At 47.6% G+C, this 24460-nt stretch overlaps 1 protein-coding gene across 2 annotated transcripts; it reads left to right on the forward strand.

Moving 5' to 3' along the window:
• Window positions 1-180: 180 nt before the first annotated feature.
• On the forward strand, window positions 181-24455 carry UBA5 (ubiquitin like modifier activating enzyme 5). Of its 2 annotated transcripts, none has more exons than XM_035549828.2 (12): window positions 181-387; window positions 905-950; window positions 1062-1151; window positions 2360-2469; window positions 2905-2991; window positions 17486-17603; window positions 18458-18562; window positions 18650-18777; window positions 20039-20174; window positions 20902-20977; window positions 21425-21531; window positions 22130-24455. In XM_035549828.2, exons 1-12 carry the CDS (start codon window positions 251-253, stop codon window positions 22211-22213), a joined length of 1224 nt encoding a protein of 407 aa, XP_035405721.1. In that variant the 5' UTR covers window positions 181-250; the 3' UTR covers window positions 22214-24455. The 2 variants fall into 2 exon arrangements, with proteins under 2 accessions (XP_035405721.1, XP_035405722.1); XM_035549829.2 differs by having other exon boundaries at window positions 184-387; window positions 17519-17603.
• Window positions 24456-24460: the final 5 nt, after the last annotated feature.

The following is a 24460-nucleotide window of genomic DNA, read 5'->3' on the forward strand; positions in this document are numbered from 1 at the left end:
GTTCCCCACACCGCGGCTCCGCGTTCCGGCCGCCTTCTCCCGCAGTCCTACTGTTACTGGCAGGGAGCTCCGATGGCGGCTTTCTTTTCCGCCGCCACCGCTCCGTGCCCTCTGGCTCCACCACAACCCGCCCGCTGCCCGCCGCAGGCTGCCCCGTCGCGGTGGGAACGCTCGCTGAGGCGGCGGGAGCGGGGGGCAGGCGGCCCAGTGGCACCGGCGGAAGCGTTGCGGGGCCCGACGTGGCGCAGGGATGGCGGAGGTGCTGCGGCTGCAGCGGCGGCTTCGGGAGCTGGAGGAGGAGCTGGCCCGGGAGAGGGGCGGCCGGCAGGCGCCCAGGGCCCGCATCGAGGCCATGAGCGCGGAGGTGACGGACACCAACCCCTATAGGTGCGGCCCTGGGAGTGAGGGAGGGCTCGGCCGTGTGGGGCTGCTGAGGGGGGAGGCGGCCGTGGTGGTGGGGGGCGGTTGGAGCAGGTGGGTCTGCGGGTCTGTGACAGCCTCAGCGGTCCTGGGGGTGTGATTTAAAAAAAAAAACACAACACGAGTCTTCACTGACCTGCTGACATATGGTTCGTTAAATCAGAGGCTTCCCTCTTTTAAATTTGGGATTCATTTCCTGAAATAGTTACAGGCCCTACTGAACTCAATAATCTTACTCGTACCAGCAGAATAAGCATGTGATTTGCTGCAGGGTCAGTACTCCTTTGCTTTTGCTAATAGGAAAGTACTGCCTCATTCAGACTGTATCCAGCTGGCAATCACTACTGCGCTGAAAACAGCAGACTTGAGTTTGTTGCTTGGCTGCCTTGTTTTTTAAGCAACAACAACGTTTAGATGCTCAAAAAGCAAAATTGCTATTAGAAATAGAGCGTTTTCTGTATAACGTTGCTGTTTTTCTTTGTAGTCGCTTGATGGCACTGAAAAGAATGGGAATTGTCAAAGATTACGAGGTAGGTTTGTATCTGCATTAAAACAGCCCCGTATTTTTCCTCTCCCCACCCACCCGGGGCCTCTGAGGATCACCTTTGACGTGCTGATCCATACCTTATTTCTTTCTGCAGAAAATCCGTACCTTTACAGTTGCAGTAGTAGGTGTTGGCGGAGTTGGCAGCGTGACTGCTGAAATGTTAACAAGGTGTGGCATTGGTAAGGTAATGTGAGTTTTCTTCTTCTACTTCGTTATAGCAGATGGACTAGTCTTCTTTATAGAAAGTTTGATTCAGTTTCCCTCAGTTGATTTTCCCCAAATAAAAGTACTGTGAAGAAAACACTCAGGAAAAGCACTTGAGTAAAATCACAAATGAAGAGTCTGCATTGTTCTTATGCTAGCAAAATTGATTTGTTTGGGGCTTGATCCTGTATCATGTGGACTATTCTTGTTCAGATGCTTGTCTTCTATGCACTCGTATATGAGTCCATATATTTAATAACCATATTGGATTACTGCAACAGGAAGGTAAAATGAGGAAAAAGGAGGAGGTAGCTCACATAGAAGATTAAATCCTACATTATGAGAACAAGTTGATATTCAAGAAATTGTGCTGCAGTAGATGTCAGACATTTTTACCACAAAAATCAGTTCATGATGTGACAGAGGTAAAAATTTAGCAGCCTTAATAATAATGTGTATATAGATAGCAAGAACCTACTGAGACAACAGGCTTTTCTTTAAAAGGAGGAATTTGGGGAATGATTTAGATGTTTGCATTTCCAGGCTAAATCTCACCATTTACTCTTGGAACTAAAGAAGTTTCTTAATACAGAGGTGATGCAATTTTTTTTTTATTGTGAAGTTTGTTCTCCCTTCCTCTGAAGGAGAATTTCCTGTAGACCAGGGTTTTTTACCTAGAAAAAGACGTTGGGCTATTGAATCAGAATTCATAATCAACATACCTGTGTATTCCATAGGTATTTTAAGTTAATTGCTTTTGAAGAACAAGACACAAGTGAAAGAAATGACACATTTTATCTAATGTCATAATGGCAAGTAGGAATGTGAGAAGAGGTGTTAATGTCCATGTTGATAGTCTGATGAATATTTTTAGTGTAGATCAAATGAGCAAATTCAAATTGCTGCTTTTTAAAAAACAAACAAACAAAAAACAACAGCAGTTTTCATGACTTAACAAATCATTTCCTGGTGACTGGCAGCTAGAATTCAGTCTTTAACATTTACAATATTGGTAACTTTTATATATGAAATAAGTTGAACTGGAGGGTGTCATTTATTTGAGTGTTGTTTTTTTTTTGGTGGTTGTTGTTGATTTTATAATTAGTTTTTCTCTTTAAAATGGCTTGCTATAGTGCTCCGTTTGCGGAGTATTTGGAGATTCACATGTTAATACAATCTTTATTGTAGCTTCTTCTGTTTGATTATGACAAAGTGGAACTGGCAAACATGAACAGACTCTTCTTCCAACCTCATCAAGCTGGATTAAGTAAAGTGCAAGCAGCAGAGGATACCTTGAGGTATGACTTACAGAAGTGGGTATGCAGTGTAGTTATCCAGGATGTTGCTACAGAAGAATGTTTAACTCTTAATCACTTGCAAGGTAGCAAGGCCTAATTTAGACATTTGAGTATAAAATGGCTGTGGGAATGGCTGATACTTTAAGGACATTTTTAACCTGCCCAGAGCCTTAATGTAACTCTACTTCCACATATAGCTAATTTTACCAAGAAGTTTGATATAAACTATGCTGCTTCAATATCTTGGGGGGTTTTGTTGTTTGTTTGGTTTGGTTTTCTTTTTTCTCATCATCGAATTGTGAACTTTTGACAAATCTGGGTGCATTTGTGCCCTTGGATTGGAAGTTTAAGACTGTAGCAGCACTTCTGAAGTTGGGGAGTAAAATGCAAATTATTGTCTTTATTAACATTGACTCATTTTGTTTCCTCTATTAGAAATATTAATCCTGATGTTCAATTTGAAGTACATAACTACAACATCACAACACTGGACAATTTTGAACATTTCATGGATAGAATAAGGTAAAAATTTTTCAACAAAAGCAAATTACTAACTTCTGATATGTAGTTCTAAATACAGCATCACATTTTTATTTATTTTTCTAATTTAATAACTACTAACTGAAAACCAGCGGGAAATATATATGTATGCAGACACTTCTGCCTAGACCTTTTCTCTAGATGGCATTTATTTTTAATGTTACATAGCTCTATTTTGTATTAATACCTCTTTAGACTTCTAGCCAAAGATGGCTTTTCCCACATCAGAAAACAGATCAGGTCATACTTCGACTGCTCTGGGATATTTTCTGGTACGCTTTTCCTGCGGATTAACCCAGCTGGCAGCTCAGAACCAAACAGCTATTTGCTCAGACCACATCCCTCCACTTCCCCCAGTGGGATGGGGGAGAGAATCGGGGGGGGGGGGGGGGGGGAAGTAAAAGCTAGTTGGTTGAGATAAAGACAGTTTAGTAGGACAGGAAAGGAAGACAAATAATATCTACAAAGCAAGTGATGCACAATGCAATTGCTGCTCATCACCCGCTGACCAATGCCCAGTCTATCCCCAAGCAGTTGTCCCCCCCCACCCTGGCCAGCCAACCCATGTTCATTGCTGAACACGACCCCATACGGTATGGGACATGGCTCTGGCCAGTTTGGGCCAGCTGTCCTGGCTGCGTCCCCTCCCAGCTCCTGGTGCACCCGCAGCCTCCTGGCTGGCAGGGCGGTATGGGCAGCTGGAACGTCCTTGACTCTGTGTAAGCAGTGCTCTGCAACAACGGAAAGATCGGTGTGTTATCGGCATCACCGTCATCCGAAATCCAGAACCCAGCTCCATACCAGCTACTGGGAAGACAACGAACTCTATCGCAGCTGAAACCGGGACAGCCTCGTGCACTTCCCAGCAGCTCCTCAAAAGCATCCCTGAGCGCGCATTTTACGGAATCCCGCTTCTGACAACAATGAAGTTCATGCCGTGACCTTCCGGAGGGTTGAGCCCTTCAGGGATGCCCCCGCCCTGCAGGTGTAGAGAGATGGCAAGTGGGAGTTGGTAGGATGCTGCAATACACAAGGACACGAAGGCTTTCTTTGCTGAAAAGTTCTCTTTATTACACGTGGCCGCAGACCACCACTAGGCAATGTTCTGTGATTCAAGGCAAGCATGGAGAGAGGTGTCGGGCTAATTAAGAAAAGCCATCTCGGAAGACACCGAACCCAGGAGTGGGCCCCAAGGAATCAGGAACAAAGTGTCACTGCAAAGACGTGAGACTCCCGTCCAAGAGTTGGGAGTCAGCCGGGCATCCCCAGCAAAGGTTCAATGGATTTAGCGTGTCGTGTAGGCAAGACCAATTTGTGCAGCACAGGAAGGTCTGAGGGAGAGAGGCGCTCCATTTTGAGTCGAAAAGGAGTCCTTTTTCTATCGAGAGAGACAGAAGAGGGCAGAGGACACCACCTCCTTAGAGCAGCCAAAAGCCGCTGCTAATTTCTGTGTTTCACCTGAGACAAGCGATAGACACCGATGCTTCCTAGTCTCTGAGAACGGCACCTTTCGCAGAGCCATTCCTCCTTCTCAGACAGTGCGTTGCTCTTGTAGTTCCTTGCTTTTGCCCTTGGTGGTGGTATGTTCAGGAAGTCTCTGGTTCTTAGGTAGCCTTAGGCTGCACTTGCAGGAGGCCAGCAGCGCTTTCCAAGGGTGCTGCAGGCTGCCAGGCCCGGTTCCCCAGCTGGCAGGCGTTCTCTTCTGGCAGGCTTTTAGGAGACTTTTGCTGTCAGCCTTTGTCCCAGTCGGGCCAGGTCACCTCTGTGGCTGCTCCCATCCCCAGCACTTTCCCATTCCCATGTTGGCTTCTCATCCCCCAAATGACTTCTCACCCCCAAGTCTCACTCGGGGACCCGCCACCCGCAGCCGCTCCCCATCAGGAGCAGACGTCCCCAAACCAATCTGTGGCGCAGGCAGAGGACTGTGTTCAGTCCTTCCCCCCCATCCCCTCCCCCCCGCCCCGCTGACCGATGCAGGAATAAGTGCAGGCAGAGGCTTTGCAGGGTGGAAAAGTTGTAATTTATTCCTGGGGTAATTGTGGCTGCCACCCCCAGCCCGTCCCCAGGTGAGGCGCGGCCGCCTGCTCAGTTGCGGGGCCTGGCGTGGCGGCCCGCGTGGTCACCAGACCCCGGCTCCTCCTGCTGGACCCGACGTAGCCACTCTATGTCCTCGGCGTCGTCGTACCACAGGGACAGTGGCAGTCTGTGCCTGTCCTGCCCCAAGCGCCAGGAGCGGCTGCGGACAAGCTGTCGCGCTTCAGAGGGGCTGCGCTCCCTGCGCCTGGGCGAGGCGCTGCGGGAGCGGTAGCTTGAGGGGCTCCTCTGCCGCTGCTGCTGCTGCTGCCGCCGCCCCAGCCGCGCGTCGCGTTGGAATCTTCTGCAGGGTTGTTGGGCCAGGCGCACAACTGCAAGGATGGGCCCGCGGCACAGCGGGCAGGTGTCTCTTTCAGCGGCCCAGGCCTGGATGCACTGCAGGCAGAAGGAGTGCCTGCAGGGGTCCACGCAAGCTGTGTTGGACAGCTGGTCCAAGCAGATGGGGCACGTCTCGTCCCCGGGGGCCTCCTCTGGCTGCTCCTGCTGTGGCTGGTTCATGGTGCCTGCGGCCGCTGCGACATGGAGCTGGTCGTCCTCTGGGGGAGGCTGCCCTGGTGCCAGGCGCTTAGCAGCAGCCTGGGGTCTTCAGCACCTCCCTTGCCTCGCGGGTTGGCGGCAGGACCTCGACGCCTCAAGTGCCACCAGCGTGCTGGCAGCAGGACTACTGCAGATAGAACCAGGAAGAAAATATTCTAGCAGCAAACAGACATCAGCTTTCTAGGTTCAACCAAGTTGTCTAGAGTACTGTAGCTGTCAACATTCCGCGTATGGACTGCAAACATTGCTATTAGAATGGCAAATATGCTTATGATAGGTTATACTTGGCAAGACTGCGCTTAGGACAGACGAGGTACAGAGATGTCTACAGATTTGAGACCATTACCGAAGGCCCTCGATGGCTTGCGTGCAACAAGACTGGCTTCGCGTGTGCCTCTTGCCACACCTCCGCCTCTCTCTCTCCTTCCAGCCGTGGGACCTCGAGCTCTCGACTACCACCGGCCGGACTGGCCGCAGGCGTGCCGCTCAGGGCACTTATAGCCAGCCACCTTTTGTGAGGCCATAGGGTGACATCAGAAGGGTCTCGGGGTGTCGCTGATGGCAGCGCTGACAGAGGTCACCTGACCGTTGTGAGACAATGCTGACGTGAGATGGCTGCTCCACGCTGACAGGAGCCACGTCTGCCAGGCTGGGGTCCAGGCCAGGAGGTCGGCCTGGGAACTGCCCCTGGGAGCCAGGGATGTCCTTGACGTGCAGCTGGACACCTGAGCATTGGAGGCATCCTGAAGAGACCATGGAAACAACGAGTACAAAACACAAAATGTGTAACAGTGACCCGAAGGGATTGCTGAAATTGCTCAGTTGTTGTATCAGCCTCACGCGATAAGAAGACTCAGCTGTATGCACAAAATCCGGGCTGAAGAAGGAACACGGTGCCCAAAGTAGAACTTAAAACAATTAAGTTAGCTGAGTTTATAAAAGATCAAAAGTGCTGAAGCAGTTAAACAATGACTGAGCATGTGCAAAACGGAAAGAAGTTGAAGACGAAAAAAGCTATGAGCCTTTATCAGAAAGCCCCCAAAGTGCGACCACCAGAGGTTACTGCGCCTGCGATAGTAGGAGGGGCAATATGATAATTAGGTCTGAGAAACCATTATCATAAATCCTGCCCTTTCTTGCAAACTGCATGAATAGGGATATCACCGTACCATAAATAAGTAGTCCTTGTCTTGCTTAGGTGTACGTGTTGGGTGGAATTATCCCCCACATACCCAGCGCTGTTAATAAAGAATACCTGCTTTCTAATTCTCCCAAAGGAGTCTTGGAAAGTTGCATTGCTTTTTGCGTTCCACCATTGATGAGGACACCACAAGAAAGTGAGGAAGAACTTATCACCTGGGAAGGTGGAAATTGGCCAGAGACAGTGGGAACGTGACTGAGAAACCTAGGGTTGTTTAGAGAAAATCAGGAGCATCGCCACCTCTTGGCTGTCTCAGGAGGACGATAGAAACGAGCAGCGCCTCATTGGTTACGTGAGGTGGTGGCATCCTATGCCATCTTGTGTCAGTGGTGTAAAAGGGGCCTGTTTTTTACCCAGAAGGAAGCTCCCAGAAGGGTTGGGGATGGAAGGAACCTCTGGAGGTCATCTGCTCCAACCCCCCTGCTGAAGCAGGGCCACGTAGAGCCGTACGGCCGCTGGGCACCGCTGACAAGAGCCTGTGGTGGTTTTACTCGGGTGGGCAGCCAAGCTCCCCCACAACCGCTCTCTCACTCCCCCTCCTCAAAGAGGAACGGGGAGAAAATATGATGAAAAGGGCTCAAGGGTTGCGATAAGGACAAGGAGATCGCACAGTAATTATCGTGACGGGCAAAACAGGCTGAGCATAGGGAGACAATAAGATCTATTGCTTATTACTAACGAGCTAGAGAAGTGAGAAACAAAGGAAAGAAACCAAAAGCACCTTCCCCCCCATCCACCCTCTTCCACCTCCTCCCCCCGAGCGGCGCAGGGGAACGGGGAATGGGGGTTATGGTCAGTCTATAGCGCTTCTTCTCCGCCGCTCCTTCTCGGTCACTCTCGTCCCCTGTGCTGTGGGGGTCCCTCCCACGGGATGCAGTCCTTGCTGAACTGATCCGGCGTGGGCTGCCCACAGGCAGCAGCTCTTCAAGAACTGCTCCAGATGTGGGTCCATACCACGGGGTCCATCCCTGTGAAGCAAACTGCTCCAGCCTGGATCCCCCATGGGCAGCAGCTCCTGCGTGGTCTCCTCTCCATGGGCTGCAGGTCTGGCCCGGAATCTGCTCCGGCAGGGGTCCTCCACAGGCCGCAGCCTCCGTCAGTGCAGGTCCACCTGCTCCACCGTGGTCTCCTCCACGGGCTGCAGCGTGGAACCCTGCTCCACCGTGGTACTCCATGGGCTGCAGGGGGACAGCCTGCTTCACCATGGTCCTCACCACAGGCTGCAGGGGACTTCTGCTCCGGCGCCTCTCCCCCTCCTTCTTCACTGACCTTGGCGCCTGCAAGGCCGTTCCTCACTCCTCTCACTCTCCCAGCTGCTGTGTGGCGCAGCGTTTTTTTTTTTCCCTGTCTTAAATCTGCTCTCACAGAGGCGCAAAACAACATCATTTATTGGCTCAGCTCTGGTGGGCAGTGGGGCCCTTACCAAACATGGGGCGGCTTCTAGATCCTTCTCACAGAAGCCACCCCTATGGCCCCCTGCTACCAAAACCTTGCCACGTAAACCCACTACAGAGCCTGGCTCCGTCTTCTTTGCATCCTCCCTTTGGGGATGTCTAGACATTGCTATGATCCCCCCGAACCTCCTTTCGTCCGGGATGAATGCACAGTGATGCACAATGCAATTGCTCACTGCCCACTGAGTGATGATGCCCAGACAGACCCCGCGCGGTGGCAGCCACCCTCCGGCCAACCCGCTCAGTCCCAGTCTTCAGCACGACCCCATACGGTATGGGACATGGCTCTGGCCAGTTTGGGCCAGCTGTCCTGGCTGCGTCCCCTCCCAGCTCCTGGTGCACCCGCAGCCTCCTGGCTGGCAGGGCGGTATGGGCAGCTGGAACGTCCTTGACTCTGTGTAAGCAGTGCTCTGCAACAACGGAAAGATCGGTGTGTTATCGGCATCACCGTCATCCGAAATCCAGAACCCAGCTCCATACCAGCTACCGGGAAGACAACGAACTCTATCGCAGCTGAAACCGGGACAGCCTCGTGCACTTCCCAGCAGCTCCTCAAAAGCATCCCTGAGCGCGCATTTTACGGAATCCCGCTTCTGACAACAATGAAGTTCATGCCGTGACCTTCCGGAGGGTTGAGCCCTTCAGGGATGCCCCCGCCCTGCAGGTGTAGAGAGATGGCAAGTGGGAGTTGGTAGGATGCTGCAGTACACAAGGACACGAAGGCTTTCTTTGCTGAAAAGTTCTCTTTATTACACGTGGCCGCAGACCACCACTAGGCAATGTTCTGTGATTCAAGGCAAGCATGGGGAGAGGTATCAGGCTAATTAAGAAAAGCCATCTCGGAAGACACCGAACCCAGGAGTGGGCCCCAAGGAATCAGGAACAAAGTGTCACTGCAAAGACGTGAGACTCCCGTCCAAGAGTTGGGAGTCAGCCGGGCATCCCCAGCAAAGGTTCAATGGATTTAGCGTGTCGTGTAGGCAAGACCAATTTGTGCAGCACAGGAAGGTCTGAGGGAGAGAGGCGCTCCATTTTGAGTCGAAAAGGAGTCCTTTTTCTATCGAGAGAGACAGAAGAGGGCAGAGGACACCACCTCCTTAGAGCAGCCAAAAGCCGCTGCTAATTTCTGTGTTTCACCTGAGACAAGCGATAGACACCGATGCTTCCTAGTCTGAGAACGGCACCTTTCGCAGAGCCATTCCTCCTTCTCAGACAGTGCGTTGCTCTTGTAGTTCCTTGCTTTTGCCCTTGGTGGCGGTATGTTCAGGAAGTCTCTGGATCTTAGGTAGCCTTAGGCTGCACTTGCAGGAGGCCAGCAGCGCCTTCCAAGGGTGCTGCAGGCTGCCAGGCCCGGTTCCCCAGCTGGCAGGCGTTCTCTTCTGGCAGGCTTTTAGGAGACTTTTGCTGTCAGCCTTTGTCCCAGTCGGGCCAGGTCACCTCTGTGGCTGCTCCCATCCCCAGCACTTTCCCATTCCCACGTTGACTTCTCATCCCCCAAAATGACTTCTCACCCCCAAGTCTCACTCGGGGACCCGCCACCCGCAGCCGCTCCCCATCAGGAGCAGACGTCCCCAAACCAATCTGTGGCGCAGGCAGAGGACTGCGTTCAGTCCATCCCCCCCATCCCCTCCCCCCCGCCCCGCTGACCGATGCAGGAATAAGTGCAGGCAGAGGCTTTGCAGGGTGGAAAAGTTGTAATTTATTCCTGAGGTAATTGTGGCTGCCACCCCCAGCCCGTCCCCAGGTGAGGCGCGGCCGCCTGCTCAGTTGCGGGGCCTGGCGTGGCGGCCCGCGTGGTCACCAGACCCCGGCTCCTCCTGCTGGACCCGACGTAGCCACTCTATGTCCTCGGCGTCGTCGTACCACAGGGACAGTGGCAGTCTGTGCCTGTCCTGCCCCAAGCGCCAGGAGCGGCTGCGGACAAGCTGTCGCGCTTCAGAGGGGCTGCGCTCCCTGCGCCTGGGCGAGGCGCTGCGGGAGCGGTAGCTTGAGGGGCTCCTCTGCCGCTGCTGCTGCTGCTGCCGCCGCCCCAGCCGCGCGTCGCGTTGGAATCTTCTGCGGGGTTGTTGGGCCAGGCGCACAACTGCAAGGATGGGCCCGCGGCACAGCGGGCAGGTGTCTCTTTCAGCGGCCCAGGCCTGGATGCACTGCAGGCAGAAGGAGTGCCTGCAGGGGTCCACGCAAGCTGTGTTGGACAGCTGGTCCAAGCAGATGGGGCACGTCTCGTCCCCGGGGGCCTCCTCTGGCTGCTCCTGCTGTGGCTGGTTCATGGTGCCTGCGGCCGCTGCGACGTGGAGCTGGTCGTCCTCTGGGGGAGGCTGCCCTGGTGCCAGGCGCTTAGCAGCAGCCTGGGGTCTTCAGCACCTCCCTTGCCTCGCGGGTTGGCGGCAGGACCTCGACGCCTCAAGTGCCACCAGCGTGCTGGCAGCAGGACTACTGCAGATAGAACCAGGAAGAAAATATTCTAGCAGCAAACAGACATCAGCTTTCTAGGTTCAACCAAGTTGTCTAGAGTACTGTAGCTGTCAACATTCCGCGTATGGACTGCAAACATTGCTATTAGAATGGCAAATATGCTTATGATAGGTTATACTTGGCAAGACTGCGCTTAGGACAGACGAGGTACAGAGATGTCTACAGATTTGAGACCATTACCGAAGGCCCTCGATGGCTTGCGTGCAACAAGACTGGCTTCGCGTGTGCCTCTTGCCACACCTCCGCCTCTCTCTCTCCTTCCAGCCGTGGGACCTCGAGCTCTCGACTACCACCGGCCGGACTGGCCGCAGGCGCGCCGCTCAGGGCACTTATAGCCAGCCACCTTTTGTGAGGCCATAGGGTGACATCAGAAGGGTCTCGGGGTGTCGCTGATGGCAGCGCTGACAGAGGTCACCTGACCGTTGTGAGACAATGCTGACGTGAGATGGCTGCTCCACGCTGACAGGAGCCACGTCTGCCAGGCTGGGGTCCAGGCCAGGAGGTCGGCCTGGGAACTGCCCCTGGGAGCCAGGGATGTCCTTGACGTGCAGCTGGACACCTGAGCGTTGGAGGCATCCTGAAGAGACCATGGAAACAACGAGTACAAAACACAAAATGTGTAACAGTGACCCGAAGGGATTGCTGAAATTGCTCAGTTGTTGTATCAGCCTCACGCGATAAGAAGACTCAGCTGTATGCACAAAATCCAGGCTGAAGAAGGAACACGGTGCCCAAAGTAGAACTTAAAACAATTAAGTTAGCTGAGTTTATAAAAGATCAAAAGTGCTGAAGCAGTTAAACAATGACTGAGCATGTGCAAAACGGAAAGAAGTTGAAGACGAAAAAAGCTATGAGCCTTTATCAGAAAGCCCCCAAAGTGCGACCACCAGAGGTTACTGCGCCTGCGATAGTAGGAGGGGCAATATGATAATTAGGTCTGAGAAACCATTATCATAAATCCTGCCCTTTCTTGCAAACTGCATGAATAGGGATATCACCGTACCATAAATAAGTAGTCCTTGTCTTGCTTAGGTGTACGTGTTGGGTGGAATTATCCCCCACATACCCAGCGCTGTTAATAAAGAATACCTGCTTTCTAATTCTCCCAAAGGAGTCTTGGAAAGTTGCATTGCTTTTTGCGTTCCACCATTGATGAGGACACCACAAGAAAGTGAGGAAGAACTTATCACCTGGGAAGGTGGAAATTGGCCAGAGACAGTGGGAACGTGACTGAGAAACCTAGGGTTGTTTAGAGAAAATCAGGAGCATCGCCACCTCTTGGCTGTCTCAGGAGGACGATAGAAACGAGCAGCGCCTCATTGGTTACGTGAGGTGGTGGCATCCTATGCCATCTTGTGTCAGTGGTGTAAAAGGGGCCTGTTTTTTACCCAGAAGGAAGCTCCCAGAAGGGTTGGGGATGGAAGGAACCTCTGGAGGTCATCTGCTCCAACCCCCCTGCTGAAGCAGGGCCACGTAGAGCCGTACGGCCGCTGGGCACCGCTGACAAGAGCCTGTGGTGGTTTTACTCGGGTGGGCAGCCAAGCTCCCCCACAACCGCTCTCTCACTCCCCCTCCTCAAAGAGGAACGGGGAGAAAATATGATGAAAAGGGCTCAAGGGTTGCGATAAGGACAAGGAGATCGCACAGTAATTATCGTGACGGGCAAAACAGGCTGAGCATAGGGAGACAATAAGATCTATTGCTTATTACTAACGAGCTAGAGAAGTGAGAAACAAAGGAAAGAAACCAAAAGCACCTTCCCCCCCCATCCACCCTCTTCCACCTCCTCCCCCCAGGCGGCGCAGGGGAACGGGGGAATGGGGGTTATGGTCAGTCTACAGCGCTTCTTCGCCGCCGCTCCTTGTCGGTCACTCTCGTCCCCTGTGCTGTGGGGTCCCTCCCACGGGATGCAGTCCTTGCTGAACTGATCCGGCGTGGGCTGCCCACAGGCAGCAGCTCTTCAAGAACTGCTCCAGATGTGGGTCCATACCACGGGGTCCATCCCTGTGAAGCAAACTGCTCCAGCCTGGATCCCCCATGGGCAGCAGCTCCTGCGTGGTCTCCTCTCCATGGGCTGCAGGTCTGGCCCAGAATCTGCTCCGGCAGGGGTCCTCCACAGGCCGCAGCCTCCGTCAGTGCAGGTCCACCTGCTCCACCGTGGTCTCCTCCACGGGCTGCAGCGTGGAACCCTGCTCCACCGTGGTACTCCATGGGCTGCAGGGGGACAGCCTGCTTCACCATGGTCCTCACCACAGGCTGCAGGGGACTTCTGCTCCGGCGCCTCTCCCCCTCCTTCTTCACTGACCTTGGCGCCTGCAAGGCCGTTCCTCACTCCTCTCACTCTCCCAGCTGCTGTGTGGCGCAGCGTTTTTTTTTTTCCCTGTCTTAAATCTGCTCTCACAGAGGCGCAAAACAACATCATTTATTGGCTCAGCTCTGGTGGGCAGTGGGGCCCTTACCAAACATGGGGCAGCTTCTAGATCCTTCTCACAGAAGCCACCCCTATGGCCCCCTGCTACCAAAACCTTGCCACGTAAACCCACTACAGAGCCTGGCTCCGTCTTCTTTGCATCCTCCCTTTGGGGATGTCTAGACATTGCTATGATCCCCCCGAACCTCCTTTCGTCCGGGATGAATGCACAGTGATGCACAATGCAATTGCTCACTGCCCACTGAGTGATGATGCCCAGACAGACCCCGCGCGGTGGCAGCCACCCTCCGGCCAACCCGCTCAGTCCCAGTCTTCAGCACGACCCCATACGGTATGGGACATGGCTCTGGCCAGTTTGGGCCAGCTGTCCTGGCTGCGTCCCCTCCCAGCTCCTGGTGCACCCGCAGCCTCCTGGCTGGCAGGGCGGTATGGGCAGCTGGAACGTCCTTGACTCTGTGTAAGCAGTGCTCTGCAACAACTGAAAGATCGGTGTGTTATCGGCATCACCGTCATCCGAAATCCAGAACCCAGCTCCATACCAGCTACTGGGAAGACAACGAACTCTATCGCAGCTGAAACCGGGACAGCCTCGTGCACTTCCCAGCAGCTCCTCAAAAGCATCCCTGAGCGCGCATTTTACGGAATCCCGCTTCTGACAACAATGAAGTTCATGCCGTGACCTTCCGGAGGGTTGAGCCCTTCAGGGATGCCCCCGCCCTGCAGGTGTAGAGAGATGGCAAGTGGGAGTTGGTAGGATGCTGCAATACACAAGGACACGGAGGCTTTCTTTGCTGAAAAGTTCTCTTTATTACACGTGGCCGCAGACCACCACTAGGCAATGTTCTGTGATTCAAGGCAAGCATGGGGAGAGGTATCAGGCTAATTAAGAAAAGCCATCTCGGAAGACACCGAACCCAGGAGTGGGCCCCAAGGAATCAGGAACAAAGTGTCACTGCAAAGACGTGAGACTCCCGTCCAAGAGTTGGGAGTCAGCCGGGCATCCCCAGCAAAGGTTCAATGGATTTAGCGTGTCGTGTAGGCAAGACCAATTTGTGCAGCACAGGAAGGTCTGAGGGAGAGAGGCGCTCCATTTTGAGTCGAAAAGGAGTCCTTTTTCTATCGAGAGAGACAGAAGAGGGCAGAGGACACCACCTCCTTAGAGCAGCCAAAAGCCGCTGCTAATTTCTGTGTTTCACCTGAGACAAGCGATAGACACCGATGCTTCCTAGTCTCTGAGAACGGCACCTTTCGCAGAGCCATTCCTCCTTCTCAGACAGTGCGTTGCTCTTGTAGTTCCTTGCTTTTGCCCTTGGTGGCGGTATGTTCAGGAAGTCTCTGGTTCTTAGGTAGCCTTAGGCTGCACTTGCAGGAGGCCAGCAGCGCCTTCCAAGGGTGCTGCAGGCTGCCAGGCCCGGTTCCCCAGCTGGCAGGCGTTCTCTTCTGGCAGGCTTTTAGGAGACTTTTGCTGTCAGCCTTTGTCCCAGTCGGGCCAGGTCACCTCTGTGGCTGCTCCCATCCCCAGCACTTTCCCATTCCCATGTTGGCTTCTCATCCCCCAAATGACTTCTCACCGCCAAGTCTCACTCGGGGACCCGCCACCCGCAGCCGCTCCCCATCAGGAGCAGACGTCCCCAAACCAATTGGCGTCGCAGGCATCAGGAGAGGTCATCACTGTCATCTGAAATCCAGAACCCAGCTTCATACCAGGTATTATGAGGAAAATTAACCCTCTCCGAGACAAATCCTGTATGGCTTTATAGTATGAAGAAAGAAAATACTTCTTAGTGAATCTCAGAGATAAATTCTGAAGTAAGTATAATTCAGTTTCAGATATGTTCTACAAAGATACAAATTTCCTAATGTGTTTTACTATGGGTGTATACTATATAAACATTATATTAATCTAAAATGCCCATATATTTAAATCCCAGCCTCAGTTTGCTGCTATTTCTACTGTAGAGCTAAGATGCTAGTTGTATCCTCGTTTGCATTGCACGTGTGTTGTTAGAAGGGTAACTAGCTAAACTGCTGTATTGAACTTCAGAGGGCAGACTTTGACCTATTCAGGTAACTTGTTTCAGGGGTCCCTTGGGAGTCACTCCTGAAGGTCAAAGGTGTCCAGGAAGCCTGGACTCCTCAGGACAGAAATCTTAAAGGCACAGGACTAGGCTGTTCCTGAGTCCCATAAGGTGAGCCAGAGGGGAAGAAGACCAGCATGGATGAACCAGGAACTTTCGTTGAAACTCCAGGAGAAGAAGAGAGTCTATGTCCTCTGGAAGAAGGGACAGGCTACTTCGGGCAACTACAAGGAAGTTGCTAAGATATGCAGAGAGGAAGTTAGAAAGCCAAAAGCCTTGAACTCAGATTGTCCACTGCAGTAAAAAAGAACAAAAAATCATTTTATAAATATATTAACAGCAAGAGAAGAACCAAAGAGAATTTTTGTCCTTTACTTGATGCAGCAGGGAATGTGATCACTGAGGATAAGGATAAGGCTGAGGATAAGGCTAAACACCTCCTTTACACCTGTCTTTAATAGTTGGATCTGTTATCTTCAGGGTACTTCACACCCTGATCTGGATGTCCCCTGTGATTCAGGTGGAGAATCACCCCCTGGGATCCCGGATACAGCTAGAGACATGCATCCACCTGGAATGTCACAAGTCCATGGGAGCAGACGGGCTCCACCGTAGGGTGCTGAGGGAGTTGGTGGAAGTGATTGCCAAGCCACTTTCCACCATCTATCAGCGTTCCTGGTTGTCTGGAGAGGTCCCAGAGGATTGGAGGCTTGCAGATGTGACTCCCGTCTACAAGAAGGGCCATAAGGAGGACCTGGGGAACTACAGGCTTGTCAGCCTGACCTCAGTTCCAGGGAAACTTATGGAGAAAGTCATCTTGGGTGAGATCACACAGCACGCGTGTGGCTTCCAGGGGATCAGGCCCAGCCAGCATGGGTTCACAAAAGGCAGGTTGTGCTTGTCCAACCTCATCTCCTTCTGTGATCGTGTGATCAGACTGGTAGATGAGGGAAAGGCTGTTGTTGTAGTCTACTTAGACTTCAGCAAAGCCTTTGACACGGTCTCCCACAGTATTCTTCTGGGGAAACTGGCTGTCCGTGGCCTGGGCAGGTACACTCTTCTCTGGGTAAAGAACTGGCTGGAGGGCCATGCCCAGTGAGTAGAGGTTAATGGAGTTAAGTCCAGTTGGCATCCCGTTACAAGTGGTGTCCCCCAGGGGTCAGTACTGGGGCCTATCTTGTTTAATATCTTTATTGATGACCTGGATGAGGGGATTGAGTGTATCCTCAGTAAGTTTGTAGATGACACCAAATTGGGAGGTAGTGTCCATGTGCCTGAGGGTAGGGTGGCCCTTCAGAGGGATCTGGATAGGCTGAATTGCTGGGCTGAGGCAAATCGGATGAGGTTTAACAAGACCAAGTGCCGGGTCCTGCACTTTGGCCACAATAACCCCATGCAGTGCTACAGGCTTGGGGCAGAGTGGCTAGAAGACTGTGAATAGGAAAGAGACCTGGGAGTGTTGATTGATGCTTGGCTGAACATGAGCCAGCAGTGTGCCCAGGTGGCCAAGAAGGCCAAAGGCATCCTGGCTTGTATCAGGAATAGTGTAGCCAGCAGGAGCAGGGAGGTGATCATCTCCTTGTACTGTGCTCTGGTGAGGCCGCACTTTGAGTATTGTGTTCAGCTTTGGGCCCCTCACTACAAGAAGGACGTCGAGGCCCTGGAGCGTGTCCAGAGAAGGGCAACAAAACTGGTGAAGTTTTGCCTGGAACACAAGTCCTGTGAGGAGCAGCTGAAGGAACTGGGGTTGTTTAGTCTGGAGAAGAGGAGGCTCAGGGCAGACCTCATTGCACTCTACAACTTCCTGAAAGGAGGTTATGATGAGGAGGGGGTCGGCCTCTTCTCTCAGGTAACTAATGATAGGACTTGAGGAAATGGCCACAAGTTGTGCCTGGGGAGATTTAGATTAGATATCAGGAATAATTTTTTCTCTCAAAGAGTGGTCAGGCACTGGAATGGCTGCCCAGGGAGGTGGTGGAGTCACCATCCCTCGTGATGTTCAAGAAACACCTGGACAAGGTGCTATGAGATATGATTTAGTAGCTTAGTGGGTAGTATTGGTGATGGGAGAACAGTTGAACTAGATGATCTTGTAGGTCCTTTGCAACCTTGTGTTTCTATGATGCTATGATTCTAAATATACTTCCCATGTGCTTCTGTACTTTAAAGAAACGTTGATTGCCATGTTGGTGTTATGTTCTGCCAGCAATTTCATGCAAACTTCTGATACCTATTGCAGTAATGGTGCATTAGAGGAAGGGAAGCCTGTCGATCTTGTTCTAAGCTGTGTGGACAACTTTGAAGCTCGAATGGCAATTAACACGGTAAGACCATGTAAGATAGGAGCTTATGGAGGTCAACTTGCCTCTTACAAATATTGTTAGGAATTGTGGGGACTACAGAAAAGACAGGAACCTATCAAGAGTCTTCTAAAAAAAAGTTTTTCCTTGATTTAAGGAATCAGAATCTGATCTTTTACCCAGTTCTTGTAAGACAGGTTTTATGTTTGTAAACATAAACGTAGTCTTGTAAGTTACCAGCATCTTAGAGCTAGAAAAAGGATTGTGTTTTAAGTCCTCTCTGTATTTCCAAAACATCTTATTTATACAAAAGCATTATAAAATCCTGATATGTTAAATCTAACAAAATTTTTAATACTGTGTATAGCTAATTGTATACTTTATATGACCTTTTTGTATACTGAAAATGTTTTAAGGCTGTGTACCTAATCATTCTGTTTTTCTTTACAGTTGCAGTCAATGCAGGGTGTATGCCAAATGCATGTTTTCTGTTATCCTTCAGCTAATATAATATGCAAATTGTGTGCACTGAACATACACAGATACGCTAGATCTGGGCCTCTAAAAGCATGCCATTATAAGTAGTTTTTGCTATTAGGTTCTCTAGTGTGGGTCTAGTAACTAGATCTCTAATGCCTGTATTTGTTCAAAACTCTCAGGTCCCCAGGAAATTACTAAGGCCTAGCTCCATGAAAACAAATTTAATTTGTCCTTTGACTCTGATAAACAATTTCTATTCTACCTTTTCATCTTCTTTCCAGTCATAGATTTTCTGTCTTAAACCAGGAAGGTCAATGTGTTTAATCATTCTCAATTTACTACTTATTTTATTCATTAAACTTCTACAGTGCTGATGTGTATATCTTTGTGTTTATAAGGCCTGCAATGAACTTGGACAAATCTGGATGGAATCTGGAGTGAGTGAAAATGCAGTGTCAGGACATATACAGCTTATCATACCTGGTGAATCCGCTTGTTTTGCGGTATGTGCAGCTCAGCTGAATTGCTGGTTTGTCTTTCTTATAAACTGGGACCTTTTGTTTAAACTGAATTTCTTTATTTCCCCTCAGTGTGCTCCTCCACTTGTAGTTGCTGCAAATATTGATGAGAAAACGTTAAAACGAGAAGGAGTTTGTGCAGCTAGTCTTCCTACAACTATGGGTGTTGTGGCAGGAATTCTCGTACAAAATGTTCTCAAGTAAGTGTCTGGGTTGGTCCTATTCAATGCACAGCACCATAAGAGAGAGAAACCTGAAGGAACCTTTCACAGTGGTGGGTCTGGTTCTTTTTTATATGTTTGTGGCTTATTTCCTAAAGGTATTGGTATCATCAGACAAGGCTGATGCACACAGTGTTTGAATCACTTTTGGAAGTGCTGTTTTTAATAGAACTCTTCAGGGGCAAGGAAAAGTCTTTAGAGTTTTCCTACAAATTTTTCTTGCTCTGTGTACACACGCACATTTTTATTTATTTTTCTTATTTTGGTATTTAAACAAGCTCCCATTTAACGTCACTGAGCAGCTGTAAACAAAAATGTTAGAGGACTAACTATAATCTTTGACATTCTTACATGGATGAAGAAATAATTTGTCTTGCAATATTCATATTCTAGAAATTTGAGGTGAACTTAAAAGGTACTGTCATGTGAGTCCAGCTGCTAAGAACTGCAGGTATCAGCAGAGAAATTTTTTGAATGACTTTACACTTGTTTTCAAAATGATGCACCATCTTTCCCCAGCATCTTTTTAGCAAAAACTTGCCAACTTTGTTCAGCATAATAAGCTTGTTTGAGGTTTTCTTCAATTGCCTGTTTAAACTTCAAAAATGACTGTATGCAGTATTAAGATTTAATCTTTTAATCATATTTATGCTTTGAGAATAAGATCTTATTTAGACAAGTTTTAGCCTTAGCTTGCTTTTATCAGTTGTCCAGAAAATTCCGTTACAACAAATAAAAAACTTTTGCAAGTGTAACTATGAACAACAAAGTTCCATTTTTCAGCTGTGCAAGAGGCATTAAATAAAATTGCATCCCAGAAGATGTTTTTCTTTAATGAAGAATGCAAACGTTGCAGCTTAATTTAAATCTTTATTTTCATTGCAAATATGACCCTACATAAAAACAGTTAAACAGGTTCTGATTAGTTAAAAACTCTGCCTTTGAAATACAGGGCACCTGAGTGTTTCAAGCAATGAATTAAGGCACAGGAGAAAGTTGTTTACATATTGCTCTAGACATACTTATTTCTGAGACACTGGCTCACACATTTACAGCACAAGAGGACCAGGCTCTATGTTGATGAAGTTATACTGTTGTCAGGTGACTACAGCTTATTTTAAGACAACTACAGTAATTTTTTACAACTCCGCTGGTCACAGGTATGGAAGTGTATTTTAAAAGTTCTTTGTTACATTTGTACCTGTGTGTAAGGACCTGGTTTCTCTATTTGTGTTTCTAGGTATCTTTTAAATTTTGGTACTGTGAGCTATTATCTTGGTTACAATGCAATGCAGGATTTCTTTCCAACTATGGCGATGAAGCCAAACCCACAATGCAGTGACCAAAATTGCAGGAAACAGCAGGAAATTTATAAGGTAAAATTATTATTTTTTCTTTCTTAAGAACAAAGCAAGCTACAGATCTGTAGAAAAGACCTTCAGCATTGCTCCAGATTTTCAGCAGCATTGTCTTCAGATGATTGCATGTTTATAAAAACAGTAGTTAAATATGTTTCCTTTAAGATAAGTCTGACATCTTTGTCAGCACCATGGACTGTGAGATTGAGTGCACCCTCAGCAAGTTTGCTGATGACACCAAGCTGTGTGGTGCAGTTGACACACTGGAGGGCAGGGATGTGCCATCCAGAGGGACCAGGGCAAGCCTGAGAGGTGGGCCTGTGCGAACCTCATGAAGTTCAGCAAGGCCAACTGCAAGGTCCTGTATCTGGGTTGGGGGTTGGAGTTAGGAGATCTTTAAGGTACCTTCCAACCTAAACTATTTGATGATTCTATGAACATCTAAAAAGGTGGACGTAAAAGTTTGCATGCAGTTGTATCAGTTGTGGTTGGTTTTGTTTTGTTATGTTCTTTTTTTCCCTGTAACAATTGCTCAATCTTTCTGGCAGTCATGTATTGTTGAGTGTTAATGGTCTTTTTTAATTTGCAGGTATTTTGTCTTTTTATGCCTAACAAACTTCTAAATGGTGACTGTGTATCTCATTCAAACCTAATATTTATACTTCTTAATATTTAGGTTTGATCCATCCTGTTGTTAAAAATCAGACTGCTACATATTCTATGTGTCTTTTTTTTTTTCCTTCAGAAAAAAGTAGCTGCACAACCAAAACAAGAAGTGACTGAGCAGGAAGAAGAAATAGTGCATGAAGACAATGACTGGGGTAGGTACTCAGATGGAGACTAACTGAAGCTTGGTATTGGGAACATCATTTAAATTCTTTGTTTTGGGTGAACACACTGTAGACTTCTCATACATCCTATTTTTGGAATTTACGTTAATTACTGCTGACTTTTTTCACAGGTTTGGACAGTAATGCTAAAACAATCTGATCTAGTTTTAATACGATTAGCAAGTTTTAGGTTCAACTATTTAACAACGTTTGAATAAAATATTTAGCTATTCTTATCTGTAAGTTAGGTATATGGAAGTGTTTCATATATTGTAAAGGGAAAATGTAGCATTGATAATGGGAATTAAGTAGTTGAAATCAAAGGTCTTTACATTTTTTTTCTACTTCAAAAAAGTTGCTGCAGTTGTTTTTTTCTTGTTATAACGTGATTATTAAAGAAATCTTCTAATAAAATTTTCAATTCCTTTTAACGCAAAGGGATCGAATTAGTATCAGAAATTTCAGAAGATGAGCTGAAGGCTGCTTCTGGTCCAGTACCTGATCTTCCTGAGGGAATTACTGTAGCATATACTATACCAAACAAGGTAATATGTTTATTATTTACAAACGCGCTACTTTTATTAACAAGTCTTACACATTAAATTTATAAGACTGGCTACTGTGGTTATCCGTCAAACCTTAAAATAAAATAACACCTTAACACCAGTAAAACTGAACCTCAGCACGTCCAACTGGTGTCTTCCGTGGTCCAGTTCTGTGTTTCTGTGAAATATATTACTTCAAACATTAGTGTCAATGTGGTTTTGAGGTGTCAGGAGTGAATTTCGGGGTGGGGGGAAGGGAGAAGGAGCAGGGAAAGCAAGGAAATACAAATTTCTCAGTTAATATTTTGACAACTAGTATTTTAACATATTTATCTTTTTTAAAGTACGTGTAGTCAAACAGCAGTTAGTACACCTGGGGAACACAGAATCTCTCTGTTTTGCAGCCAGAACACTCAAATTTCCAGTCAGGATAGAGTTTACAATTTGTAGACCAGTTTGCTGTAAATCAGTAGAGTGGTGTAATTTGAGTGCTTGGTTTTGGGAAAGTGTGGCATACCTGCAATAAAGCTTACTGTACTTGTGGAGGTTATTTTGTGTGCTACTTCTGTTGCTGACCTCTTTTTCCTGTTACTACTAGGAAGAGAATCCAGTAGCTGAAGAAACAGTGGCTGAATCTGAAGAAAGCCTGGAAGAACTCATGGCCAAAATGCGAAACCTGTAGCAAAACAAATACTAACTACAAATCTGGGAGTTTGGATTGACATCGAATCTTGAATGGACTTTTTTTTTTTTTTCTCTAATGAAGCTTATCTTTACATATCTGATTAAATGGAACTGTTACAGAGGTGGGAAGCAGACGGGCTTAACCTTGTTTATGTTCTGTTGTATATTCTCATCTTTAATGTACAGAGTTGTGCTACTGTAAGTTTTAATTTCTCAGCATTGCTGAGAGCAGGTAATCAATGGAAATTTAGAGAGGGATAAATTAATAACAGTATGCATAGCATATTACATGCAGTATCAGGTTATAAAAACACAGTTTAGGACACATGAAAGATGAAATCTGCTGGCTGGAGTGGATAGAGTAGGTCGAGAGCAGCTGACAGTGCCTCACTCATACTGCTGTTTGTTTTTCCATGCATTTGTACTAGTTGTTCACTGGACTTTGACAGAGCCTTTGCATGGATTGTGCTGTCGGTATGTTTAGTGAGTAAATGGCCCTTTTCAGCCTTTTCATCTGCCTTAACTTATATGAATTTCCCTGGTTCTATCACTTCTTACTACTGCTTGTTTATAGTTAGCTGCCTGTACGTGATAATGCTTTCAGTATGTTGCAACCTAAGTCTTTTGTTGGTAGATAGTCATGCTGGCAGACTGGATATTAGCATGACATTACTTCAGCTGGCAGATGTTTTTCATGGCAAAATGGGTAAGAATTCCAAGTAACACTGGAATGCACAGGAGGCTTTCTCTCTGAAAATCAAAATTTTGGGGGTTTTGTTGGTTTCTAAAAGGTTAGCTATAATTCTGATCTACCTCCATATGGGGGTATATTTAAATCTGAGTTTACATAGGAAAACTTCTAAAGTTAGATGCTCTAAACATTTAGTGTTGCAACTGTCTAAGTTGAGTAGCTGAGTTACTGTATTTGTCTTGTAAATAATGTTAATACGGTAGTATTAACTTTTAAATTATCCTGTGTTAAACTGACCTGTAAATGTACACAGTATGTAGTGCCAGTATCCTTCCGGCCATGGAAATATCAACTTCAAATATTTTAACTGAACTGGGTGTCTGATCCAGAACGTCATCACTGTTTAGATGTAGTTTAGAATGTAGATTGTAGCATCTGCAATGTGATAGAAATATTTCTAACTTGTGCTGTTTAAGAACCTTTTTACAGCCTGGTGCAGCTAACACAGAACTAGCTGATATATGTTAGTAGCCTCATCCAACCAACACATAAAAAGAGTAATATTTTGGAGGTGCTTCTGTTTCTTAGGGTAACTGAATGAATACTTAAAAATTTGTTTCTGATTTCTAAGTAACTGTAACAGGCTTCAAAACATATTTCCTCCATAGCTAACGCTAGATTACAGTATTTAAACAAATCATCTTTGAAGTTGGTGAGGGTTTTTTTTGTTGTTCTGTAAAATGGAAGGTGGTTTGTGAATTGAGTTCAGTTTTGGAGAAAACGTAAGAAATGAATTGTAATGAGGAAAGCAAAAAAAAATGAGATAGTTAAAAAGGTACATACTTGAATCAGTCTCACTAAGTCTATGTTAGCATGATCTGAGTGTCAATTTAAGTGTTACATTTCTTTGTGAGAAACTACCTTTCTGTTGGGAACAGTCAAAGTGAGGCACATGCTTGATGCTGGAGATTGAGGCAACCAAATGGTTGACTCATTTCTACAACAGCTTAGTTAAACTAGACTCAACTAATTGACAGCTTTACAAGAGGCAACTGTTTACCATTTTACTTCATGTACAGTTTTATGACCAAATTAATACATTTTCATATGCACAGAGTATGCAAAATGTATTTTTGTTAATTTCAGATGCTCAACCTGCATATACAAGAAAGATCTGAAGTAGAAAACACTTTGAGAAGATTGTACGTGTCAATAGTTAGAAGTATTTAGAAATAACATCAGAGCAAACAACAAAAAAAAGCAGCTTTAACAATCTTTTTCCAATTAAAAAGATATTTACAAGTATAATCTATTCCACCCATAAAATCTAATGGACAATTTATGACTTTTGTTATGAACTAAGAAATCAGGCATATTGCAGTGTTTTTCTCCAGCTTTGTTTTTTGGCAATCTTGTAAACAAAGCTCTAATTTTTTACAGTGTATCATGAATGTTATTGAGATGATACGTATGATTAAAACGCTATTGAAATTGGAGACTTTCTGCTTTGAGGTGTTCAAGTATTAAATAAATTACAAAATTCGGCTTATACCA

The sequence above is a fragment of the Cygnus atratus genome, chromosome 2, assembly GCF_013377495.2.
Source record: "Cygnus atratus isolate AKBS03 ecotype Queensland, Australia chromosome 2, CAtr_DNAZoo_HiC_assembly, whole genome shotgun sequence".
NCBI classification, from domain to species: domain Eukaryota; kingdom Metazoa; phylum Chordata; class Aves; order Anseriformes; family Anatidae; genus Cygnus; species Cygnus atratus.